Genomic DNA, 22,134 nt, shown 5'->3' with positions numbered 1-22,134 from the left:
ATGAGTCCATGAAAATGTAATACAGAGAAGGGGAATCTCGAAACTGGCGATATACAGAAAGTTCCTGCAGACTCAATTATGCATTGAATGTGGCCCTTTGTAGCCGAACGTATACGGAAACAATAGCTACTCTGTATAATTACAGTAAAGTTTTCTATAGATAATGCAAAAGCGCGTAACATTTGATTGTACATTTACGAACTCTACTTTGGTATTATTAAGGATACCTAGAGAAATAAATTATTTATTAAATTACGTATAGTTTACTGTTATAACTATAAAAACACCCATCCTATTAATCTTACTAATATTATAAATGTGAATGTTAAGATGGATGTTTGTTTGAAGGTAACTCCAGAACAGCTGAACGGATCTCCAGAACATCTGAACGGATCTTTATGTAATTTGGTACAGATGAAGAACATAGTCTGTAACACATAGGCTACTTACTAAGTTTTATATTAAAACCGCGTGGAGAGTGTCGCGGGCGACAGTTAGTTTCGGCTCCATGACGTCATAATTTTCTGTACACACGGCAAAAAGATTACCCTCCCGTCATTCGGAACAAATATAACTTGAATGCAGAAAATGTTAACCAAAACAGTAAAATATTCCGTAAGATATGCCCGTTGTACACAGGTGTTCCCGGAGTAAGCATTCCTTCCACATCTCATTATAATAAGACGGTTCGAAACGCTCGGAAGAAACTTCCAAGCAAACATACTCTTATACTTTCATGTTACTTTTAATAAAAAAAATTCTTACATATTTTTTTAATATTATTAAAAAGTTCCACATTTTCCTAAATAAAATGAATAGAAAGATTTTACAATTTCAAGGCCCCCGCGGCCTTGATAATGGTTCGTGATTGTGTTATGTGCTTTATAAGTCAGGGCTTGTGAACGTTATCGGTCATTCACCTGAGTCACTGAGCTACTAGACGCTGAACTGATTACGTATATCAATAGTAGAACTTTTAGTACAAGTAACGATGTAATACTTTTGTTAAGCTTAAATTAGACTCGGCCAATGTGTCTTCCTTGCTTCGAAATAAAAAAAAAATCGAATGCATACGAAATTTTGTTTTTATTTTAAGGGAAAGTTATTGTCAATAACCCTATGTCCTTTTATCAATAATAAAACTATTTTTAATTACATCAAGCCTAAAGATTCTCCTTAAAGGCCGGCAACGCATCTGCAGTTGTTCTAGTGATGCAGATGTCCATGGACGTCTAATCAGTTCATTAAACCCACTGAGGGGCTCTGAACCTACCCTTGGTTAGAGGTGACTATACCATAGACAACCTCGGTGTCTCGGCCGCAAAAAAATAACTTCAATTCATCAGAGTTGGTCACTTACATTAGGTGATAGGTTCGTTTTGTTGCCTTATGTAAGATACTTTTGCTTTATTTATTTCAACGTTATACCGCTGATAAAGTCACACTCGACAGCTGTATTTAAACGTTGAAGTCTCCCACGCAGTTGAGCGAAGTGTTTATTTTGTGACATCGACAAAATGGTGGACGATTGTCATAATCCGGTCTATTGCTCGGTCGCAGATTAAAACTGGACGTGGGTTTGTTATTTATCATCTTGTTTTTGTACTATTAATACATATTAAAGAATAACTATTAGCTAAGTCACAGTTTGTTTGCTGTTGTATCGAAATATTAATTCTAAATCTTTAAGTTCTTATAATGTCGTTTTCCTCTTATCATCTCTTTGATATCAACCGTCTGCACAAACAGGTACTTTATTCGTGTATTATTTTCTTTTGCACATTTTTGCAAGTCAAATTTAATTAAAAAAGGGGAGCGCATTCAGCACCGGCCCTTCAAACTCTGCCAACAAATCGATAGTTAACGCAACGATGTTAATACGCGTATACACATTTTAAAATGTTGTTTTTGAGGCTCTCTGCCGCCCGCGGACGAGAGCGAAAGCGTGCCCGTGGTCCCGTCCCGATGCGTTGGAGGAACAGAGGGGTTTAGTGGGTATGCCTCCGCTATGGAGGAGAATCCCACATAACTACCGCGTCCCCCTCGGGGCGCGGAGTATGCATAAAGCATTCCACTCTGAAAAAAAAAAGGCTCTGCCGAAAAAAGGTTGCTATTTATAGTTCAGTATAAATTTTAGTTTCACAAATAAGTTTGCTATTTTGTTTCCATTAATATAGCAAATATTTATGCGTTGTGAAAACCATCATAACTTATTTCACCTGATATTCGCAGAAGCAATTTTTTCATTGTTAAAAAAACTGATTGGCATTTTCGATTTCGTATAAAGGAGATTCGAATTTAATTCCCGCTTTCACGGCTTTTATTTCTGTGAAAGAATCTTATTGATTAATTTTCTCTTCTTAAAACAAGTGCAAAAAGGTTTTTATAGAAACGAAAATGCCCTTTATTTAAAGCGCGTTATCGTTTCAATAGGCTAAGTTCAAATATAGCAAACAATATGGCGTAAATCTTAGTAATATAATAAATGCGAATGTTTGGATGGATGGAATTACGTTTGATAAAAGGTATCTCCAGAGCGACGGCATAGATTTCACTAAAATTTTACATATATGTAGAACATAGTCTGGAAGACTTGGCTACCAATTCAGTTTTATTTTTACTTCCGCGCGGACAGGGTCGCGGTTGACACATTTTGGAGTGTTTAACAATATGTTAATGAAAATGTATGATGGCTTGTAAAGCACCTGATCCCTTGATGTATCATTCATCAATGTACTTTGAATGTTTTTGAGTATTAATAATCACTTAACAAACATCAGGTGGCTCGTTCGCTTATGTAAAGTTTGTCCATTAATTTTTAAATTGAAAATATTGACCGAGAGTTACCACGGCTGTTACCATATTGTCGTCACTTTCGTTCTCTTTGAAGAAACAGAGATAACAATATGTTTTTAAACATGTATTTCAGCAGTTGAAACTCGGTAATAAAATCTCATACAAATTACGCAAACACGTTTCTTGTTCAAGATGAGTGTTGAATTGGGTGTACGCGTCGTATCGCCCTTTACTACATGGTCGGTGATTCGGGGTTATTGACCGATAACACTTTCAAGTTTAATGCGCTGTAAATTATAGTCTGCATTAATACATTTTACTTATAAATCTTACTAATATTATAAATACGAATGTATGGATGGATGGCTGGATGGTCGGATGGATGGATGTTTGAAGGTATCTCCGTAACGGCTCAACGGATTTTAATGAAATTTTATACTCATTTAGAAGATAGTCTGGAAGAACACATGCTTCTTATTCCTTTTTTTTTTAATTTCGGGTTGACGGAGTTGTTGGTGAGCCCTATGTCAATAAGGGAATTATCCAGTCTCTACTTAAGATGATTATTAGTATTATGTTGAAAAAAATCTTCTTTAATGTAAAATCTACACTAAGGATATTTTCTTAATCATTCTGAGTGTGTAGTTAGTCCTGTGTTCCTTTCTACTAAAATAAAAACGAAATATATCAGAAGCATTTCCGAAGTCTGTAGATATTTCTAAGGATAACGAAACATAATATTTATGAGTGTTTGAAGTTTGTCGGTTAATTTGATAGGAGAAAAGCTAGACGGTAATTCAGTTGCGTGCACAAAGCGGGTTTAATATTGCACGACATCTGATGAGTAATTAGTTATTCCGACAATTAACTGCGGAGCGTCGACCCGCCGGCAACGACGCTAAGGTAGGAAGGGGTGGCTACGGTTTTAAATTAAATTCATTAAAATTACCTTCAATCTTACTTGTCTCGCAACTTTAAAAACAAAACGACAGGAGAGAGATGGTACTTATTTTTCCAACAAAATTTCTCTTTCAATTTGTAATATTTTTGTTTCGAAACATGTTTTGTTTCGTCATATTCTGATAGACGAGTGAGAGTTCCCCGCACGAAACGTTCCGTCAATCTGCAATTATGAATCTATTAATAATAATTTTTACAACTTTCTCATCTGTAGTTAACGACATGTAAACATAGAATTCCAATGGAATTTATATTAACATATTACATCCCTTTCATTCTCTTTGATAAAAAGACTGCAATATATAAACACTAGCTATGGCCTGCGACGTCGTTAGAGAAAACCGCTAATTAGTAGCCTATGTGTTCTTCCGGACTATGTTCCACGTCTATGACAAATTTCAGTAAGAAACATCTATCCATTTAAACTTTCGCATTTATAATACTAGTAAGATAAGCATCACTGCTAGGGTGTACTGTTATAAGACCCTAAAATGTACGTATACCAACAACTTAGAAACGAGAGGCGTTTATCTATTTTAGCTATTTCTAAAATGGCTACTCTATAGTCTGGTAGTAATCCATATTGTGGGATCCAATAACAATCTATATCTCTTAGCTTTTAAAATTATTCCTATAAAACATAAAAATCTTTAGTTCTTGACATTTATTATTTTGCCAATTTGGCAAACATCCAAAATGGATTGAAAACATTCTTCGGGTGTGACCTATATTAAATTATTACATGTTTTATTTTAAGAAAGTTTAAAAGTTTTATTTAGTACAGGGTCAATATAGACACGCTTAAGTTGAGTGATCAGTACGTAATTCACAATATATATTTAAAAAAACATTCTAAAGAATCAACACTAAAGAAAACCATTTTAAGTGCACATTTAGTGTTTTGTATTCCTTTATTTTTGTTGTGTCAAAATAGATTTTGAAGCGAGTTAGTTGTTTTTGTCTGTTTCGTGGACCTATATATCTAATCTATATGAACTCGATTAGTTTCGTAGAAAAACAAAAGACAAGCACTCCAAATCAATTCTGCTCTATATTTTACGTTTAAGTTCTATTGCTTACAGTAAAAATCGATAATTTGTTGTCAAATAACAAAAAATCGACCACAAGTGTAACACAAAAAGAAAGTATTTGTACTGCATAAAATGGAACCTGCCATTAGAATGTAATTAACGCATTCCACGAAATCCATTTAAATACATCAACACCAGCAAGATGTCACTTTTAGGTCAGAACTGTAATATTTTATCAATTTGATTTGAGATAGTTTGCCACAGTTTATAAAGCCTTGATATAACAATGGGGATGACAACGAAAGATTCTATGGAGGTCCTAGAATAATATTTACATAACTCTATCGTATTTAACGATAATACTGCAATACACACCTTCGATATTTGGATCAAAACGCCAGATTATATCAGAACGTAATTATTGGTTAACGGCATTATGTTATCGACCAATTAGAACCAATGTGCACAGATTGCCAAGAATACATTTTGAGTTATGTTTTAAAAAGAAAATGGCAGAAATAGTGTATTATTTAAAAAAAAACTAAAATTACTAATAACATTTTTAATATTAAATATTTACGGAAATAAAACGTGTTAATATGAAAATTTCTTAAAGACACAATAAATAAATTTTGGTGACATAAATACCGTGAAAAGTGGCGGGAAAAATTATTAATGCCACGACGAATATGACAACATAATATAGCAGGAACTGTGCCGTTTTAATTAAAAGTAGAACTCGCCCTAGCTTAAACAAAGGAGAGATTGTACAATACACAAGTATTATAGCAAGTTTTACTACGACGAGATATACCGTTTTTATTATAGCAGGCACTTGGCAGAGCGCGTCGTACCGTTGCCGCTTCGACGTCTATTAAAAAAACAATGTTTTGCCGCCACAAAAACTTAATGTCAAGATCGTGCGTAGTGCCAAATCGGTTTTTTGTGATTGTGTTCAAATATTCGCTAATTTCTTTGCGACAAAGTTTTTAATTATAAATATTGACTAATTAAAGAAGTTATGTTATACAAGAAAGTTGAGCTTTTAATTTTGAATAAAAAAACAAACTGAAGCTGGCGACAACAATAGTGGGTAACGTTTATTTGCAAAAATTAACAAATTGCATTTTCACTTTTCTATCACCGTGGCATAAACTCGATAATAGCAATAGAGCAAATTTAAGGTTGCCTGTTAAATTGTGTATTTGACACAAAATAATGATTGTTTGTCCCTTTCTATTACTAAATAAGGACTATGCACACATGCACGTGCATAAAGTAAACAACTCTACCAAAATGGTTATACTTTAGAGACGGACTTCACCGTTTGACGCTAGTGGAGCACGAAATAACCTACCTTCTATAGCGACGACGTGATCGCGTATCTGCTGGGCGAGTAACGGGTCAGGCACGAGCTCAACGAGGTCGTACAGAGCGTATATCGAAGGATGGACGCTCTCGAATCGTTGTATCTCCTGTCGTATCGACAGGGAGGTGTTAAGGCACGCCTGGGTGTGTTGGCGGTTGCACATAGTGCTCCTATAGCCAAACATCAGGCCCGGCTCGACCACAACACAACACAAACAACAACACTACACTGGACGATGCATTCCCACTTCAACGCTGCGTGAGCGTAGCGCTCATCGCTTTACGACGAAAACTTTTAAAACACGCTCGTTTCTATCACTTTACAACTTTAATATAAACAATAGTTAGTCAAAACACTTTTATTTAGAACAAACTACACAGAAAAATGATTATAAACGAAGTAAACAATCAACGAATTCTCTTTCAATGAAATTACCACGAGTAGACCACCCCGACAGCGGCCATTACCGAACTGGCTTTTTCTTTCGTGTTCGGTCGGGCATCCACGAACACTTGAACTGTCAAACTGTATTCAATATACTGACATCTAGCGGACATACTTTTCACCTTTAAACGGTTTCTTTGTAGTTCTCAGTTGTAGCACCAGGTGGCGTTATAAAATATTCCATGTAACAGAGTTGTGTACAGTCCTAAAGTACGGATAGTAATGATAATGAATAAACTGGTGTTTATATTCAAATTTGAACTTCCCATCAATTAACGATAACACTGAGATATCAGTTCAAGAGTTCTGGCGAGGGAAATAAACAATCGTCGGTTTTATGGATCAGGACCAGGTTGCAACAGCGACAAGAAAACAAAAGGATCGAAGCATTTCCTACGATCAATCAGGTCACAGTGATGAACAAATTTGGGACGGCGAAGCACTTTAACGCCCTTAACCCAGAGGGGTAGGCCGAGATTCCGGATTTCTCTTTGACGCGGTTATACACTTGTCCTGGTAATATTTATACGTGTTGTAAAAATATTATTATACTTAAAGGATATGCAAGTAATTCCTCTAAGCTACTAAACTATCAGATAATATTTTGAGAGAATTATTAGGGTTAAGGTTCTTGAATAGATCGGCGGGATTCCTTTGTTGTGGGGAAAGCAATGCCGCAATCCGCAAAATGAACCGAAAAAGACCGAGATGTTAGAGCGTAAAATAATCACAAAAACTGATTTACATTGATCGAGATTTTTAAAAAATAAAGAAATTATTGTAAAGATGAAATAAATCGCTTAAAGGAAATGAAATACTAATTAACTACAATGTTATCAGAAGCTTATAAAGATACTAAAGTAAGTAAACATTTAATAAATCAAATTAAAACATATTCACCTAAGTAACGTGCTCATCATTACACTACAAGTGCACCAAGCGTACCAGTTAATTCAATTTAATTAGTTGATCTTTGTAGGGTTGCCGCTGATCATTTATTTGATTTAAGTTCATTATATTAATTTGATTACAACTTTTGATGTCGAACGGTCTTTTACACACCCATGAAAGGATAAATTTAAAGACTGCACCTAATGTTGATATCGACGACATGCGAATCGTCAGCCATCAATTTAATTATTTTCCTTAAAACTGTCTGTTATTGTTATATAAATCAGGTACCGCAGTAACTATAACAATAAAAAATGGAAACAAATTCAGGTCCTGTTCTCATTTATTTGACAATATGATTACTGTATTAGAATATGTAATAGGCATTTATTTCTAAACGTATCTATACGTATCTATAAGTCTATTACTAATTTCAACTATGGAGAAGCAGATCTAAACAATCGTTACACAATTGCATTGTGTCAACCCTGTGTTGCCGTACGCTAATTTATTAATACCTGTGTCGTGAGTGCAAGTGCAGTTAGCCGGCTTGTTTGTTTGCCTTCCGCCGCACAGTCTGCCGGCGCCGTGATCTATTTCCCTTTCGAAATCCAATTGATTCGGTTACCATTTAATATATTTCGTTGTTCGCTGGTCACACTGAACGTAGCGTAATAAATTCTCTCTCCCATCCAGTCGGAGTAGAACCGTCGCGTCGATAGTACGTTCGCGTTTTGGCGCTCGGTTGCCGCGAACTCGCGTCCGTGTGTTCTGTGCATGCTTGGCTCCTCATGTAATTGGCGAGGCGACCGTCATGTCTAAAGTCAAGGTAAGGCAATTGATATCTAGTATATTTTCGATTTCGTTTAACAATGACCGATGTTAGAAATTTTGCAATAGATGTTTGGCTGTTAAAATGTTATGTCCATAAAGTGTAGTTTATAGAAATTTAAATGTTACTTTAAATTGCTTTGATTGATACTAAATGCGTCATTACGTGTTGTTTTTACAGTTATAATTTATTATTGAGTAAAGGTTAATACTGTATTTAAATAAAAATAAGGAAGTGTTTGGTAAAATACTAAAAATCCACAAGCAAATAGGTATACAAAGAAGATGGACTTCAGTTTGAAGTCTATTTCGGTTATAACCAGTTAACACTTGGTAGATAAAATTAAGACCCTTAAAAGTGACATATACTCAAATCAAATTATGAGGAATTTGTGCATTAACAAAAGAAATTGTGACATGTATGTTACTTTTTAGCAAATATATCGTATATCCAGTATCCACTTTAGGCAAAAAGAGATGACAAAAATGACACCAATAGTAATAAAAAAAAGTGGAAGGATTCTTTTGGAATATGCCAAAGTTGTCAAATCAACCGAAATCTCGATGCGAATGCTACACATAATTATTTGATGATAATAACATAATAACACGTAATATAATTTCGTCAATGACATTGCTCCTCGTTTGGTAGCAATTAATGATGAGAAACCACAGACTGACACCGTCTTTGATCCTTTCTTCTTCTAGTTCCTCTTCAATCTTGAAGGTTGGCCGCTAACTTGGAATATTTGGTTCGGTCAAGTGCAAGGCAAAACAGATCCTTTGAGATATCTTAATATCGATTTTACTGATATTTTTATAAATAACTAAGAAAACTTCCTACTGAGGTCGATTAAATACTGGCTGTATCTTCAAATTGTTATAAACATCTAAACGCTTCATTGTATTATTTAATTTCTTATTTGTTGAAACTAAAATAAATCCTTTATCAATCATCGTTTAAGCTATGTTTTAAATCAGTTTATTTTTGTATCTTTATAATGATTCAGATACTTCTAATCTTAGTATTGTTCGTATGAACAAATCGCAAAACGAATTGGGAATAAAGAGCTGCATTATGAATATAACATTTTCACGAGATATTATCGTTGCAACATCGTTTCTACACAAATTGTCTAGTATATATCGGATTCAATAAATTATAAAATATGCAGAAATTTTGGCAATTAAGAGTATAATTTAAACTGGCACATAAATGTGGGTCTCTACTTTCGATAGACACAAAAACTTGTTATAATCCTTTTCGTCTTCTATTAAATATATATTTGAACAGGTATTTCTGTAGTAGAGATTCACACTAAAAGTTTTAGCTATAAGTATTAAACTTTATTTTTAAAATTAACTAGCTGTCGCCCGCGACTCCGTCCGCGTGCAATGAAAAAGAAATTAATTAGTTTCCGGCAATTATTAGAATTTTTCTCGTCGTAAAAACCATCTTTGAACTTCAACGAACATTAAAAAAAATAGGATTGGCAAAATTGGTACAGGCGTTGTTGAGTTATGCACTTACCAACACATTTAGCGATTCATTTTATATTATAGAAGATTACTAATAAATATAAAACTTACCCTACACAAGTTCTAAATAAGATTAGTATAGTTTTCATAGATATCCACACTATTTTTGTTACATACAAATGATTGGAATGAAACAAAATTGATTTATTGATCTCGTCTTCAGTTTCGACGCCTGTCCGCGGTATTGGCATATTCATGTTGCTATTGATTGGCGAAATTTGCGAATGTCCATCTGAGAAGCCATCCCGGTATTTGGGAATTTATAACATTTTCGATTAATTCAGAAGCCTAATTTAACAAAGAAATATTCTTCCCTGGAGAGTCATAGAAGTAATGTTAGTTTATCTTATTGATTTTTTAAATTAATTACTCTTATTGTCAGAGGCTAAAGTCCGCTTTGGGTTAGTATCTATTGATTTAATTAATAACTGGTTCATTAACCAAAAGCAACTCTTAACCAAACTGTAGTTGGTACTAAATATATTTAAGCATTAATCCTAGCGCTTTAAGACTTTTTAAGGAAATATCCAAAAAGTTAATCGACATCACAGGGGACCGAAAAGCTGGCGGCTACCTCGGGCAAAGAATTCGTTTAGCTATCCAAAGGGGGAACGCGGCCAGTATCTTCGGGACCTTGCCTAAAGGGACTCCTTTTAATAATATATTTTAGTAAATTATTCGTTTTTTTTAAATATTTTTTTATATCATAGATTTAAGACTATTCATTAGATTCTTTGTTAGTTTATTGTTAAAAATTGCATTAGTTATATTCAAGCATTACGTTCATGATTCCAGTGTAGCAAATATCCTCGAATAAAGATTGTATTTTAATAAACATTCTGAATGTCATATTAAGTTCCAAGGTCCAAGATCCTTCGAGTTCCAAGGTCCTCCCACGGTAAACAATGCGCACTTATTTTAATTCAGTTATAACAATCCAATGCAATCATCAAACTTAAATAACGGAAAGTATTATTTTTCTTGTAATAAAAATCCTGTTGTGTTTTAATCCTATAATATTAAGCCCTGGTGCCCAATAATCCAATCGCGTGGTGTAAGAATCTGGAATGTCAAACAAAGCAAGCAAATAACATACTTCCTTCTTTAATGTTTCCTTGTCCAAATTGTTTTTTACAACCCAATTGGCGCTATTATTTAAGTTAAAAATGTGCTTGTAACTAAAATATAACACATGAAAGCGAGAGATGTGGCGGACAATATTCACTTTAAATAACAGTTACAGCCCTATATTCTGACGATACTATGGCCAGCGATTTATCGGCTCATCCTACGAAATAAGTTGCATTTCTTAAAATGATCTCTTAGGATACATAGCTAACTCTTAGGACGTTATGTTAATTTTTCATATTAAATTACTGTAAAAAGAGTTTTTATTCATAAAAATATCTATATTGGGGCCACGCCTTCGTTCAGCAAATACGAGTGTCCATTGTGGTCCAATTTATTTAATGCGCACCGCTCTACTGAATCGCTAATCTAATGGATTGCTCCGGCAAGTTAAGATCCCTATTTCCCGCGGGCATGATTTTCTTAAGTAATTCCCAAAGTGATTTCCAATACGGTGAGTTTCCAAATTAAATTTAATGTAAGAGTTTTAATCAACGTATAGCAAATTAGCTCAAGCTTAAATTATATATTACTACAAAGGTAATCAAGAAATTAGAATACAAAAGCTAAATGGCCCTACGAAACAAAGACGTAGCGATTGTGGAGGAACCTGTGAAGATCGCTAATGTCCCGTAACGCTCCTATCTCCATGAACACACATTGTATTTTGAAAAAAACGAGGAACTCACTATTGTAATTTAGCATAAGGAATGGGTGCAAAAAAGAGTCCGAACCGAGATGTATAATGTCATTTCTTGTCAAGGATATTTCCGCCAGAAAAATATGTATTATTAGTCTAATTAAAATTTGGTTATGATGTAATTATCTTCAAACACAAAGCAACAAAAAGTGGCCTTTGAATTTATATCGAAGTTTATCGAGCTTAATCCTTAGTTAAAGTTTGCGATAAGACGAAAAGATCTTGTGGAACGATACATAGATAATGAAAGTTAATATTTACATACTAAAGAACTACTGAACGACAGAACAGATAGTAAAATCAAACATTTATAATAACGGAATGCATACTTTGTACACAAATATTTTCTAACGTAAAGACACTATTTTTTTTTGTAATTTTAATCATATTTAATGAAGTTAATTTTAGTGAAGTTTGATTTGTAATTCAGTGTATAACATAAGTATTTGATTTAACGCTACTCCAAGAAACTGGTGTAGTTGTAATGGTTAACAATATGCGTATATAATTTGTTACGTGTTACGCAATTGATTATAGGTTAGAATACAATAGGCCATGCTTGATGTTACAATGTAAACGAACTGAGCAAACGTTTAATCTCATTTATTAAGCAATTAAAACTTAATACCACGTTGTTAGACGCGCAATAAACGGTATATAAATTTATTTGATAACAGAGAAATAAAACACATATTAAGAAGTTGCAATTTGGTATTAATTTTAATTGCAAAATAAATTAATTTCAAGATACTAGATAGTTTCAAGATTTCTATGTTTAAAATCACGTTTTATTTTCTTTTGTCTTATTTATATTTAATACTAGCTGTCGCCCGCAACTCCGTCTGCTCGAATTAAAAAAATTACATAATTAGTAGCTTGTGTTCTTCCAGATTTTGTTCTAAATGTATGCTAGATTTCATCGAGATTCATTCAGCCGTTGTGTAGATACGTTCAAACAAACATCCATATAAACATTCGCATTTATAATATTAGTTAGAAGTAAGATTAGTAAGATAATACGCAAAAAATATATCATTTTCTTTTGTTAACAAAGACTGACAGTTAACATGCAATTAACGCAGGCCGTTGTCTACGACTGTCGACTGTGCCGTATTTCACAACATTAATTATTTAGGGTGGATACAGACGAGGGTTTGTTTATTTTGCACTCCTCCGACGAAGGAAATGAGGTCATATATTCTTTTCTAGTTTTATTTCTATGTTTTTATGCTCTTATTTATTTTTAAATTGTAGATTAACAGCAATGTTAGTACGTAGTATTAAAAAATGTACTTTTTAAAGAAATTTGTATTTTAATAATTTTTCTAGTTTTAATATTCGGGATTTTCCGGGGTTCATATTTGAATTTAAATTAAGTAGGTGAAAGAGGTTGTTTCGGTACACGCCGCGCCATTAAGTTGTAAAATTTAATTAGGTTAAGTGCTTAAACAAATTAAACTAATAAACCGAATAATTAGAAAACAGGTAACTGCTGTATCGTGTGCAAGACGTGCACAGTTAAGTGACTGATAAGTAACATTAAGCCTTCGACGATACATCGGTGTCATGGCAAAAAACATACAAGATTAAAAATGCTCATTTTATTTAAATTTCATAAAGTGAAAAATTAGCGACCTGCTTTCTGAAATAGCGAAGCGACAACTGCCCATAGACATCAACAATTGCAGATGTGCTGCCTACATGTAATCGACGGAGGACGGGACGCACAGAAAAATAATATTCCACCTTCCTATGCAATTTCCTCCGTAAAATCTAATTCCTGTCCACTTTCTCGCCTTACAAGACGGGATAAGGTCTAAAATTATATAAAATTACTAGCGGACCCGACCGACGGTGACCTGTCTACACGTTTTTAATTTGAATAAATTAATATGAAGTTAATATTTGATGAAAATTGTGAATCTAAACCATTCCCAGATCCTCTTGAACACACACAAAAAATTTCATCAAAATCGGTCCAGTCGTTTGAGAGAAGTTCAGTGACATACACACTCACAGAAGAATTATATATATAAAGAATTTTTATCACAATAAATACGAAATATTGTAAAAACACGCCATACTTTGGCATTAATTTACTGTAGAGATATGAAAGTTATTTTACTATTCGTGACATACTGAACTTTCAATTTAAGGTTACTTTAAAAACAAGAACTATGGCCCCCTTATGTATTAATTATTTTGCGTGCTGTTCCTCATTAAACGATTAATATTCGACATTAATTTAAGTTTAATTTTATTTTATATTTTTTCTTAACAAAAAAAAATATTGACATAAAATATTAAACTCTAACAGAAAATTGATTTGATCACACGCAAGGGTTATTGTGAGTCATAACATGGAATAAATATGTTTTTCTTCACACGAAGGATTATATAAATTCAACCAGCGTAGTCGTACAAAAACAATTTCCATTATTACATTAAATATCTTTATGTTTATTTAAGTTATTCCAAGAATGTTAGCCGGGAAAAATAGTAGGATACTACCTACTAATGAGGGTCACCCCTACTTTTTTTTCAGGGGGGGACGCGGTAGTGATGTGAGATTCACTTCCGGATGTAAAGCATACCCTCTAAACCCCTCCGATCCTCCTACGCATTATGGCGAGGCCACGGGTACGCTTGCGCTTTCGTCCGCGACCTCGCCTGCGTCAGCTGCCAAAGCAGCTTCCACTTCAGGGCCTACCTACAGCCGCAGGCGCCGGATCCCCCCGTATCCAGCGCCCTAGGGCTGTTGCGGGGGGGGCGAGGGCGGCGATATATTGCCGCCTTCGCCTCCCCAAGTCTGATAACCATGAGGGTTATGCCACTCTATGTGGAGTGTAAGGCATAGGATGGTCCTTTCCCTCGCCACAACCTTCATGTCATGACATGTCATGTTGCCTAGTAGGAAATAGGTATTTAAATGAACAATGTCCGAAGGATCTTACCCGATAAAATGTTCTTAATTTACTTTTTTGGTAAGGAATATTATTTTTATTGTAATATTTTGTGTATAACCGTTTATTGTTTAATTACAAATTGTTCGGGACTTTAAAGTGAATATTTCAATGAATGTTTATATTTACGTCATGCGATTGTATCGTCTAGTGGTACGTGTTAAAGGTCATTTTGGCGTGCGTAAGTGAACTAGACGATTGACTCTAGCCGCCATTGTCACTAAATGAACCCATCTGCTCAATTGGGCGCGACGCTCTCAGATAATGAAGACGTTAATACCGGTATAGATACAATTCAATCGCTTACATGCCATTGAAATACGTTTTCACGTATTAGGGTTGTCCCGTTAGGTTTTGTGTTAAAAAAAAAATGTATAACTTATTCAATAGAAGAATTAAACTTATTACGTTATCGATTTTTAACATTCGGGCCCTCAGAATCTAGCATGCTTTTAGCGCCGTCTGCGCAGAATAAAAAAAAAACAAGGAAAAGTATCGCGTGTGTTACTAATAAGATGGGTTGCACCGTTGCGTAGTTATCGACTGATATGTGAAACAAGGTATCCCAGAGGAACCGTATATATTTCCGAGATCATAGGTAGTCTATGTGTACTTCCAGAGAGAATGATGTCATGTGATTTGTTTAGTTATTATATACATCCATTCATCAGTTCAGTTAAGATTTTTCCGCTAAAATATTGGCCCTGGAACTCTATGATCATTAGAGGAAAATCTCATTACCTTCAAACCAAGATCGAACCTCAATGTCTCTGGTCACAGAGCTAAGTATATGTGTCGTTTAATCACAAGTTCAATTTTATAGTTTGTAATTATAAAGAGGACAACAGTATAGAATGAATACAGGATAGCTTACATGGTATTTATAGAGCACACTATAAAAATATATTTAGATATAAATTGAGATTCATATAGATATTTTTATTGATATAGAAAAAACATCGTACTACAATTTGACCTTGAGCCACTGTATGATCTTTAAACAAACTGCTTAGTTTTAAAATGGCTAAACTTCCGTGCGCTGTTTCTCAATTGGCATAACTCACGACAATCTACTAACTACACAATTCATTCTTTCTTTTACTAACGAAACATGTATTCAAAAACATATATGTATATAATAACGACGGATCAAATAATAACAGGCGATTCGTTGCTCGTTTGCCCCCTTCTATAAAAAAAGTATATCTCAGTTTTTTCAAAGTCAATGAGACGAAAAAACATTTTTGTAAATGTTTTCGTAGTGGAAACGCACGGTCACTACATTTTTTGACTTATTACTGCAGGTTACGTAGTCCCCGAAGTAACAAATTTTGTAGAGTCGCTAAATCTTGCTTGTCAGAAAATCAAGATAAGATGAAAAAAATTTAATTAGTTAAAGTCTTTAAATGAATTTACGCAATTTAAGTGATTAGAATATGTGTAGTTAAGGGTACGGATTTCCGATCAAGAGGTCGGGAGTTCGAATCCCGCCATTCGACTACTGTCTAAAATCATGTCCTAGCACAAGCATAGAGCTTACTTGAATTGGTACATTGTTAGTGAATTAACAAAAATTTACTAATATTTTGTGCAAAATAAAAATAATCGAAATGTTAGCATGCAGTTAAAATTAATCATTTATGTACGTTTAGTATGAATCAAGGTTCTGTTTCAGCAAGTTAAGAGGTTTAATTAAAAGCGGTTACAATTGAATTACTTGTAAAGTTGTTTACAGCATTTAATTATTTTATCTTTATATATATAATTCTTCTGTGAGTGTGTATGTCACTGAACTTCTCTCAAACGACTGGACCGATTTTGATGAAATTTTTTGTGTGTGTTCAAGGGGATCTGGGAATGGTTTAGATTCACAATTTTGTCCGCTGGACAATGTTTTTTTAATTAATTTTTAATTTATCAGTAGTTGTTGATTTTGGAACGTTTTACATTGGATCCGACAGACGGCGCTACCATCGCAGTGTCAAATTTTAAATAATATTCGAATTTTAATTTTAGCTTATTAAAAAAAGTTTGAAATTTTCAAATTAAAGACGTGTAGACAGGACAACGTCTGTCGGGTCCGCTAGTTTATTTATAAATCTGTAGTTTTATTCAAAGTATTTTACATGCATGTACATACTTTTAGGATTTGGTACTCGGTTAGCCTATAACCTCTTTCAGTTTATGTTTTTAATTTAATTCTTTTTACATTGACTAGATAAAAGCATTTATATATATCTTTATATATCATTTTCTACATAAGAAAGCAGCAGTTTATAAATAAAGACAAGTTGACGAATAACTAATATTGCAAATATTTTAATGTTACTTATACAATAACAAATAGATTTAATTTCCGTATAAATTACTTTGGTAGAGACACGTAGCGTTTGTAATACTGTGGCGGACAAAACTGAGAATCGTTGGAGCGTACAATGCAATTGAAAGAGAAAACACATTGCGAAAAGTACGCGAAGTTTAATCAATATCAAATTGTATCCGGAATGTTAGTAAATAGAGTAAGATCGATTTAAATAAAATCAATTTTGAGTCCAAATAGAAAAATTGGTCACTGTTATGTTGAAAAAGTTTAAGATTTACACTAGAAAAACATTAATACTTGTATCTATACTAATATTATGAAGCAGAAGAGTTTGTTTGTTTAAATGCGGAAATCTCAGCAAATACTGTTTCGATTTGAAAAAATCTTGTTTTGTTGGATATTCCATTTATAGAGGAAGACTTTAGGCTATATAACGTTACGCTGCGACCAATTGTTTTTTTCAATTCCGCGCGGACTGAGTCGCGGGCGACAGCTAGTTTCTAAATATAGTTCAATAACTATCTTACTACCTATCTAATGATTTCTATCTATCTAAAGGGCTTTCTTTGCTAGTTTTATTCTAGTTTAAATTTATGAAAAAAATACTGCTTGCATATAATTTTTTTTTTAAATCATCTATAAATGTAGAGTAGACTGATTGTCTTTGAAAAATATAAAACATTTCTATAACAGCTATGTTTAATTAAGAAACATTTCACAGTATTAATATTATTAATTAATCATTTCGCTGAGAGGTATGAATTCGTGAAATTAGGTCGCGTCACAATTTATACGTCAACTTGACAACGATTGTGATGTCGTCGATGACACTTTGTGTTATGCCGACGTGACAGCTGTCATTTTGGATATTAACATGTTTTAATTATATTAATTATTCATATTGTTAATAACGTACATCGTTATTATCATATTTAACGATATTATAGATGTTCTGTCTGAAGTTTACAATATTAATAATAATATTCCATTCATATAATATTTGACATGCAGTTTTTAATAAATAAGATAAACAAAGACGGAAATATTACGTAGTATTGAATTAAAATAAGATATTGTTGCATTAGTAATTATTTTTTTTAATATCATAAGGTGGCAAACGAGCGAGCGACCACCTGAAATCGCTGAATTAGCGAAGTGACCGTTGCCCATAGACATACGCAATTGCATATGCGTTGCCTACCCTTAATCGATGGAGGAGAGGATGCACAGAAAGAAAATATTTTCCCTTTCCATGGAACCTCTCATCCGGAAAGTTCATTTCCACTTCCCATCCTTTCCTTATAAGAAAAAGGGTGGGAAGGGAAAGAGGACTATATTAGGCCTCCGGGACGCACACTCATCAGACGAAATGCGGAATTGCTTCCACTTCACGCCTGTCTTCTGTGTGGTCGTGGTATTTCACCGGGCGAGCCGTTCCAAATCGTGCGAAGATGTTAAAGCGGGCTCTACCACTGTTAAAATATATAATATTAGTAAAAATATATAAATAATAATTATACGGGAGTATCAGTAGAAATTTCATTTTAATTTACCAAAAAAAAACTCACATTTCTTACAATTTTTTTTAAATATTAGCAGATTTTCATAAATTTACTAATATTTCTTTAACCATTACAACTAAGCTCTAGGCTTGTGCTAGGATATGGTTTACGACAATAGTCGAATTGCGGGATTCGAACACCCGACCTCGTGATCGGAAATTCGTACCCTTAACCATTAGGCTATTGGCGCTTCTAAAAATTAAAAGAAAACTTTTGCACTCCGGTCTTCATAAACAAAAGCTTTAAAAGTGAAGAAAAAATAATTTGAAAGTTGATCTTCGTGAAATCAAGAAGAAATATGTTTTTTACCAACTTTTTATGACTTTTTAACTTATGCCGCTTCTTTTATTACTTAGGTATATTAAATTACTTCGTTTTGATTACTTTTTATAATTTAACAGTATTGTATTTTCCTTCAGATTGTCATAACTAACATAAATATATGAAAATCTGGAGTTAGGGGGTTAGACAAAGTGCATTCGCTTCGAAGCGATTCCATAATGAATTTCATAAATGTATGAAATTGACGCGAGAAAATCACATGACTTATCGAAAGTTATTGTCAGTTCTATACATTTTTGAAGTTCGCTATGGAATCGTCTCGAAGCGAATGCATTTTGTCTAACCCCGCAGTATATTTTTTCAAACTGACTTATACCGATCTATACCAAGGAACTGCTCATTAATTATGACTTATTGTTGGCTTCTGAGACTAAAAGTGGCGTATAAAATATATTGTTATCATTTGTCAAGGTCCAATTTGTCAAAAAATAGCTTTTTAAATTATATTACTTTATACCTAGATTATGGTCTTAGAAACCCACGGTAAGTGTGACAGTTACTTTCTTTACTTAGACTATTATTTATTAGAAATCTATTACGTGTAGTTTTGTATATCAAAAAAATTACAAATACCTATAAAATTACGAAATCCCTATCTGTATGAACTGAGAACAATTTCGTAATTACGTGAAAGGGACCAAGCTAAAGCATTTCGAAAGTTCTGAGCACTTTGGTGCGTTGTATCTTATTGATAAATTACATTTTAAATATTTATTTTAGACAATAATCTTACTTAACTTCTTACTAATATTATAAATAAGAATGTTTAGATGGATGGATATTTGTATGAAGGTGTCTCCGGGAGGGCTCAACGTATTTTGAAGTTTGACGCAGATGTAGAACATAGCCAAGAACATATAGGCTACTTATATGGTTTAAGATCCGCGCGGACGATTGCGAGGGCAAAATGTAGAGTAAAACATTTGAAAAAGTAACACAAACAAGATATATTTATAAGTTTTTCTTAATAAGTACCCAGCAATTGACTTCCTTGTGATAAACTAGTCGGTACCTAGATTGATATTACACGTAAGTTAAGCCGTGATCTTTAATTAATCACACGGCTTAACTCGCGTGTAATATCAGTCTAGGTACCGGACTAGTTTAAGATCCGTCGGAGATCTTCTTCGATAGTCAATCAAAAATTTAAAAGAAAATTTTAATAAAAGATAAAGCGGGACTTGAGGAATTAGGTCAACCTCAGTGACCCAGTTCGAAAAATACGAGTACTAGCACCAATTGATTATTCATTCAGTTATATCGATTACCTTTTGAATTGCATTTTTAACACCAAATAACTGATAATCTTACTAATATTGTAAAAGCGAATGTTTGGATGTATGGATGTTTGTTAGAAGATAGCTCTAAAACGGCTGCATGGATCTCGCTTAAATGTGGCATAGATGTAGAACATAGTTTGGAAGAACGAAGACGATAGCTTAGAAAAATCAACAAGTCTGATTGTCTTTACCTCTGTACTTTGGGAACATAATTCTAATGAGAACTTACATTAAAATCAGTCAAATCGTTTATAATATTAGAAGTCACAATGTTAATTATATACATAATATTATCCTGTCAGACGGGAAATTCATTTGTTATGATCTTATTTGATTATTCCTTAGCGCATTCCCGTATAACAAAAACAATGGCTTGTTATGGCAGACTCGCATACCTCGGTCGCTCTATTGTAAGGGAAGGACAAGGTTTTCCCTCACTGTCAAGGCAAGTTTTTTATTTAAACAATGAAATCATTACATTTACATCCAATTTCCACTCGCGCGACTCAGGCCGTGCCGCAGCGTTTTGTAATTGCGTTTCCATTTCCACTGGAGCGGGTGACTATGTTAAAAATACAATTGTCCCAAATATAAATTGTCCTAAATTGGACGTGATATTTTTTCATCGTTTCGTGTTCGTATAAAATTATATAGTTACGATTAAGATTTCTTAAATTATTATGAGATAATAATTACACGGCTACTTCGCAGTTCTGCAACTAAACGCCACAAACGAATCTCTTTACCTGTACATTTATATTTACTCTGTCAGATGCTAAAATATTTGATGCGTAAACTATGTTAAACAGTTGAAGATCTATTTAATCAAAACTTGTGTACAAAGTGTAATAAGAAGACCAACATTATGTTTAATAGCAATATAATATAATAAGGTTATTCTAATAGAAAAGAATAAGAAAGAAGACGCCTCTTTCTTAAAGACCGGCAACGCAAATGAAGATCTTCTGGTGTGGCAATTTCGATGGACTGCGAAGTTCATTTTTGTTGTTCCCGCTCCTTGTTTGCTTCCTTAATTTATAAATAATATAAAGTAATTATGAAGGTTATTTCTTTAATCAAAGCTGTTAAAACTTTACTTTTATTTAATAAGGAGCAATTTTACAGAGGGACTGTTAGCACTTTAACGCCATCTATTATCATTCTCTGCGACTAAATCTTGCACTTTAACCATGTATATTGCTTTAAGGATAATGCTTATCTCTCTATCATGTTTAAATTATAAATTTGTTGGCTTAGTGTCAGAGATATGTGAGGAAAATACTAGAATGTTAAAATGGAACATCGCCCTTGTGCAAGTCATGATATAAAGATGTCATGCAATCTGGTTATTACGACAATGATGCACATTACTGCAGCTAGGTTTGTGTTTAACAAATAATAAGCGTTAGATAAGAAATCAGTCTGTACATGTTTTCTATACAACAAAATACACTATCTTACTAATATTATAAATGAGAATGTGGATGGAAGTATTTCCAAAACGGCTACATGGATATCGCTGACATTTGGCATAGATGTAGAACAGTGGCTCCCAAACTTATTTTGTCTACTGCCCATTTTGAGAACAAATATTTTTTTAGCGCCCCCATATTTTCACATATTTAAAAACCACTATAACTTTAAATTAAATTAATTAATTATTGTGACCTATATATGTATATTAACAGAGAATTCTAAACTAAACTTTTACTATAACCCGCAACTTAAGACCTGCAACGCCCACAAGGAGGCATTATCGCCCACTTTGGAAGAACACATAGGCTACTAATTAAGTTAATCCTGCGCGTAAGGAGTCGCTGGCGACAGCTAGTATATCAATATTTGTCAAAGATTAAATCCTCCTTGGAAGGCACCTCTAGCTTGTCATTGGTTCGTGGCTGTCGTGTGTTGCCCGTATACAGCGACAGTAAATGATTTTAAAGGAATACCATGGCATATTTATATTTATAAATAT

At 33.6% G+C, this 22,134-nt stretch overlaps 1 protein-coding gene across 2 annotated transcripts in view; it reads left to right on the top strand.

Moving 5' to 3' along the window:
• The first annotated feature begins 8,168 nt into the window (after positions 1-8,168).
• The window catches only part of LOC106115843 (angiotensin-converting enzyme), a 31,828-nt gene continuing 17,862 nt past the window's right edge, over positions 8,169-22,134 (top strand). For both annotated transcript variants that reach the window (XM_013309428.1, XM_013309427.1), the window contains exon 1: positions 8,169-8,320. In XM_013309428.1, the coding sequence (XP_013164882.1) occupies positions 8,306-8,320 (15 nt within the window). In that variant the 5' untranslated portion in view covers positions 8,169-8,305. The remainder of the gene's footprint in view (positions 8,321-22,134) is intronic.

This window comes from Papilio xuthus, unplaced genomic scaffold (genome assembly GCF_000836235.2).
Source record: "Papilio xuthus unplaced genomic scaffold, Pxut_1.1 DF827777.1, whole genome shotgun sequence".
In the NCBI taxonomy this organism is placed as follows: domain Eukaryota; kingdom Metazoa; phylum Arthropoda; class Insecta; order Lepidoptera; family Papilionidae; genus Papilio; species Papilio xuthus.
This window is presented reverse-complemented; position numbering and strand designations above follow the sequence as displayed.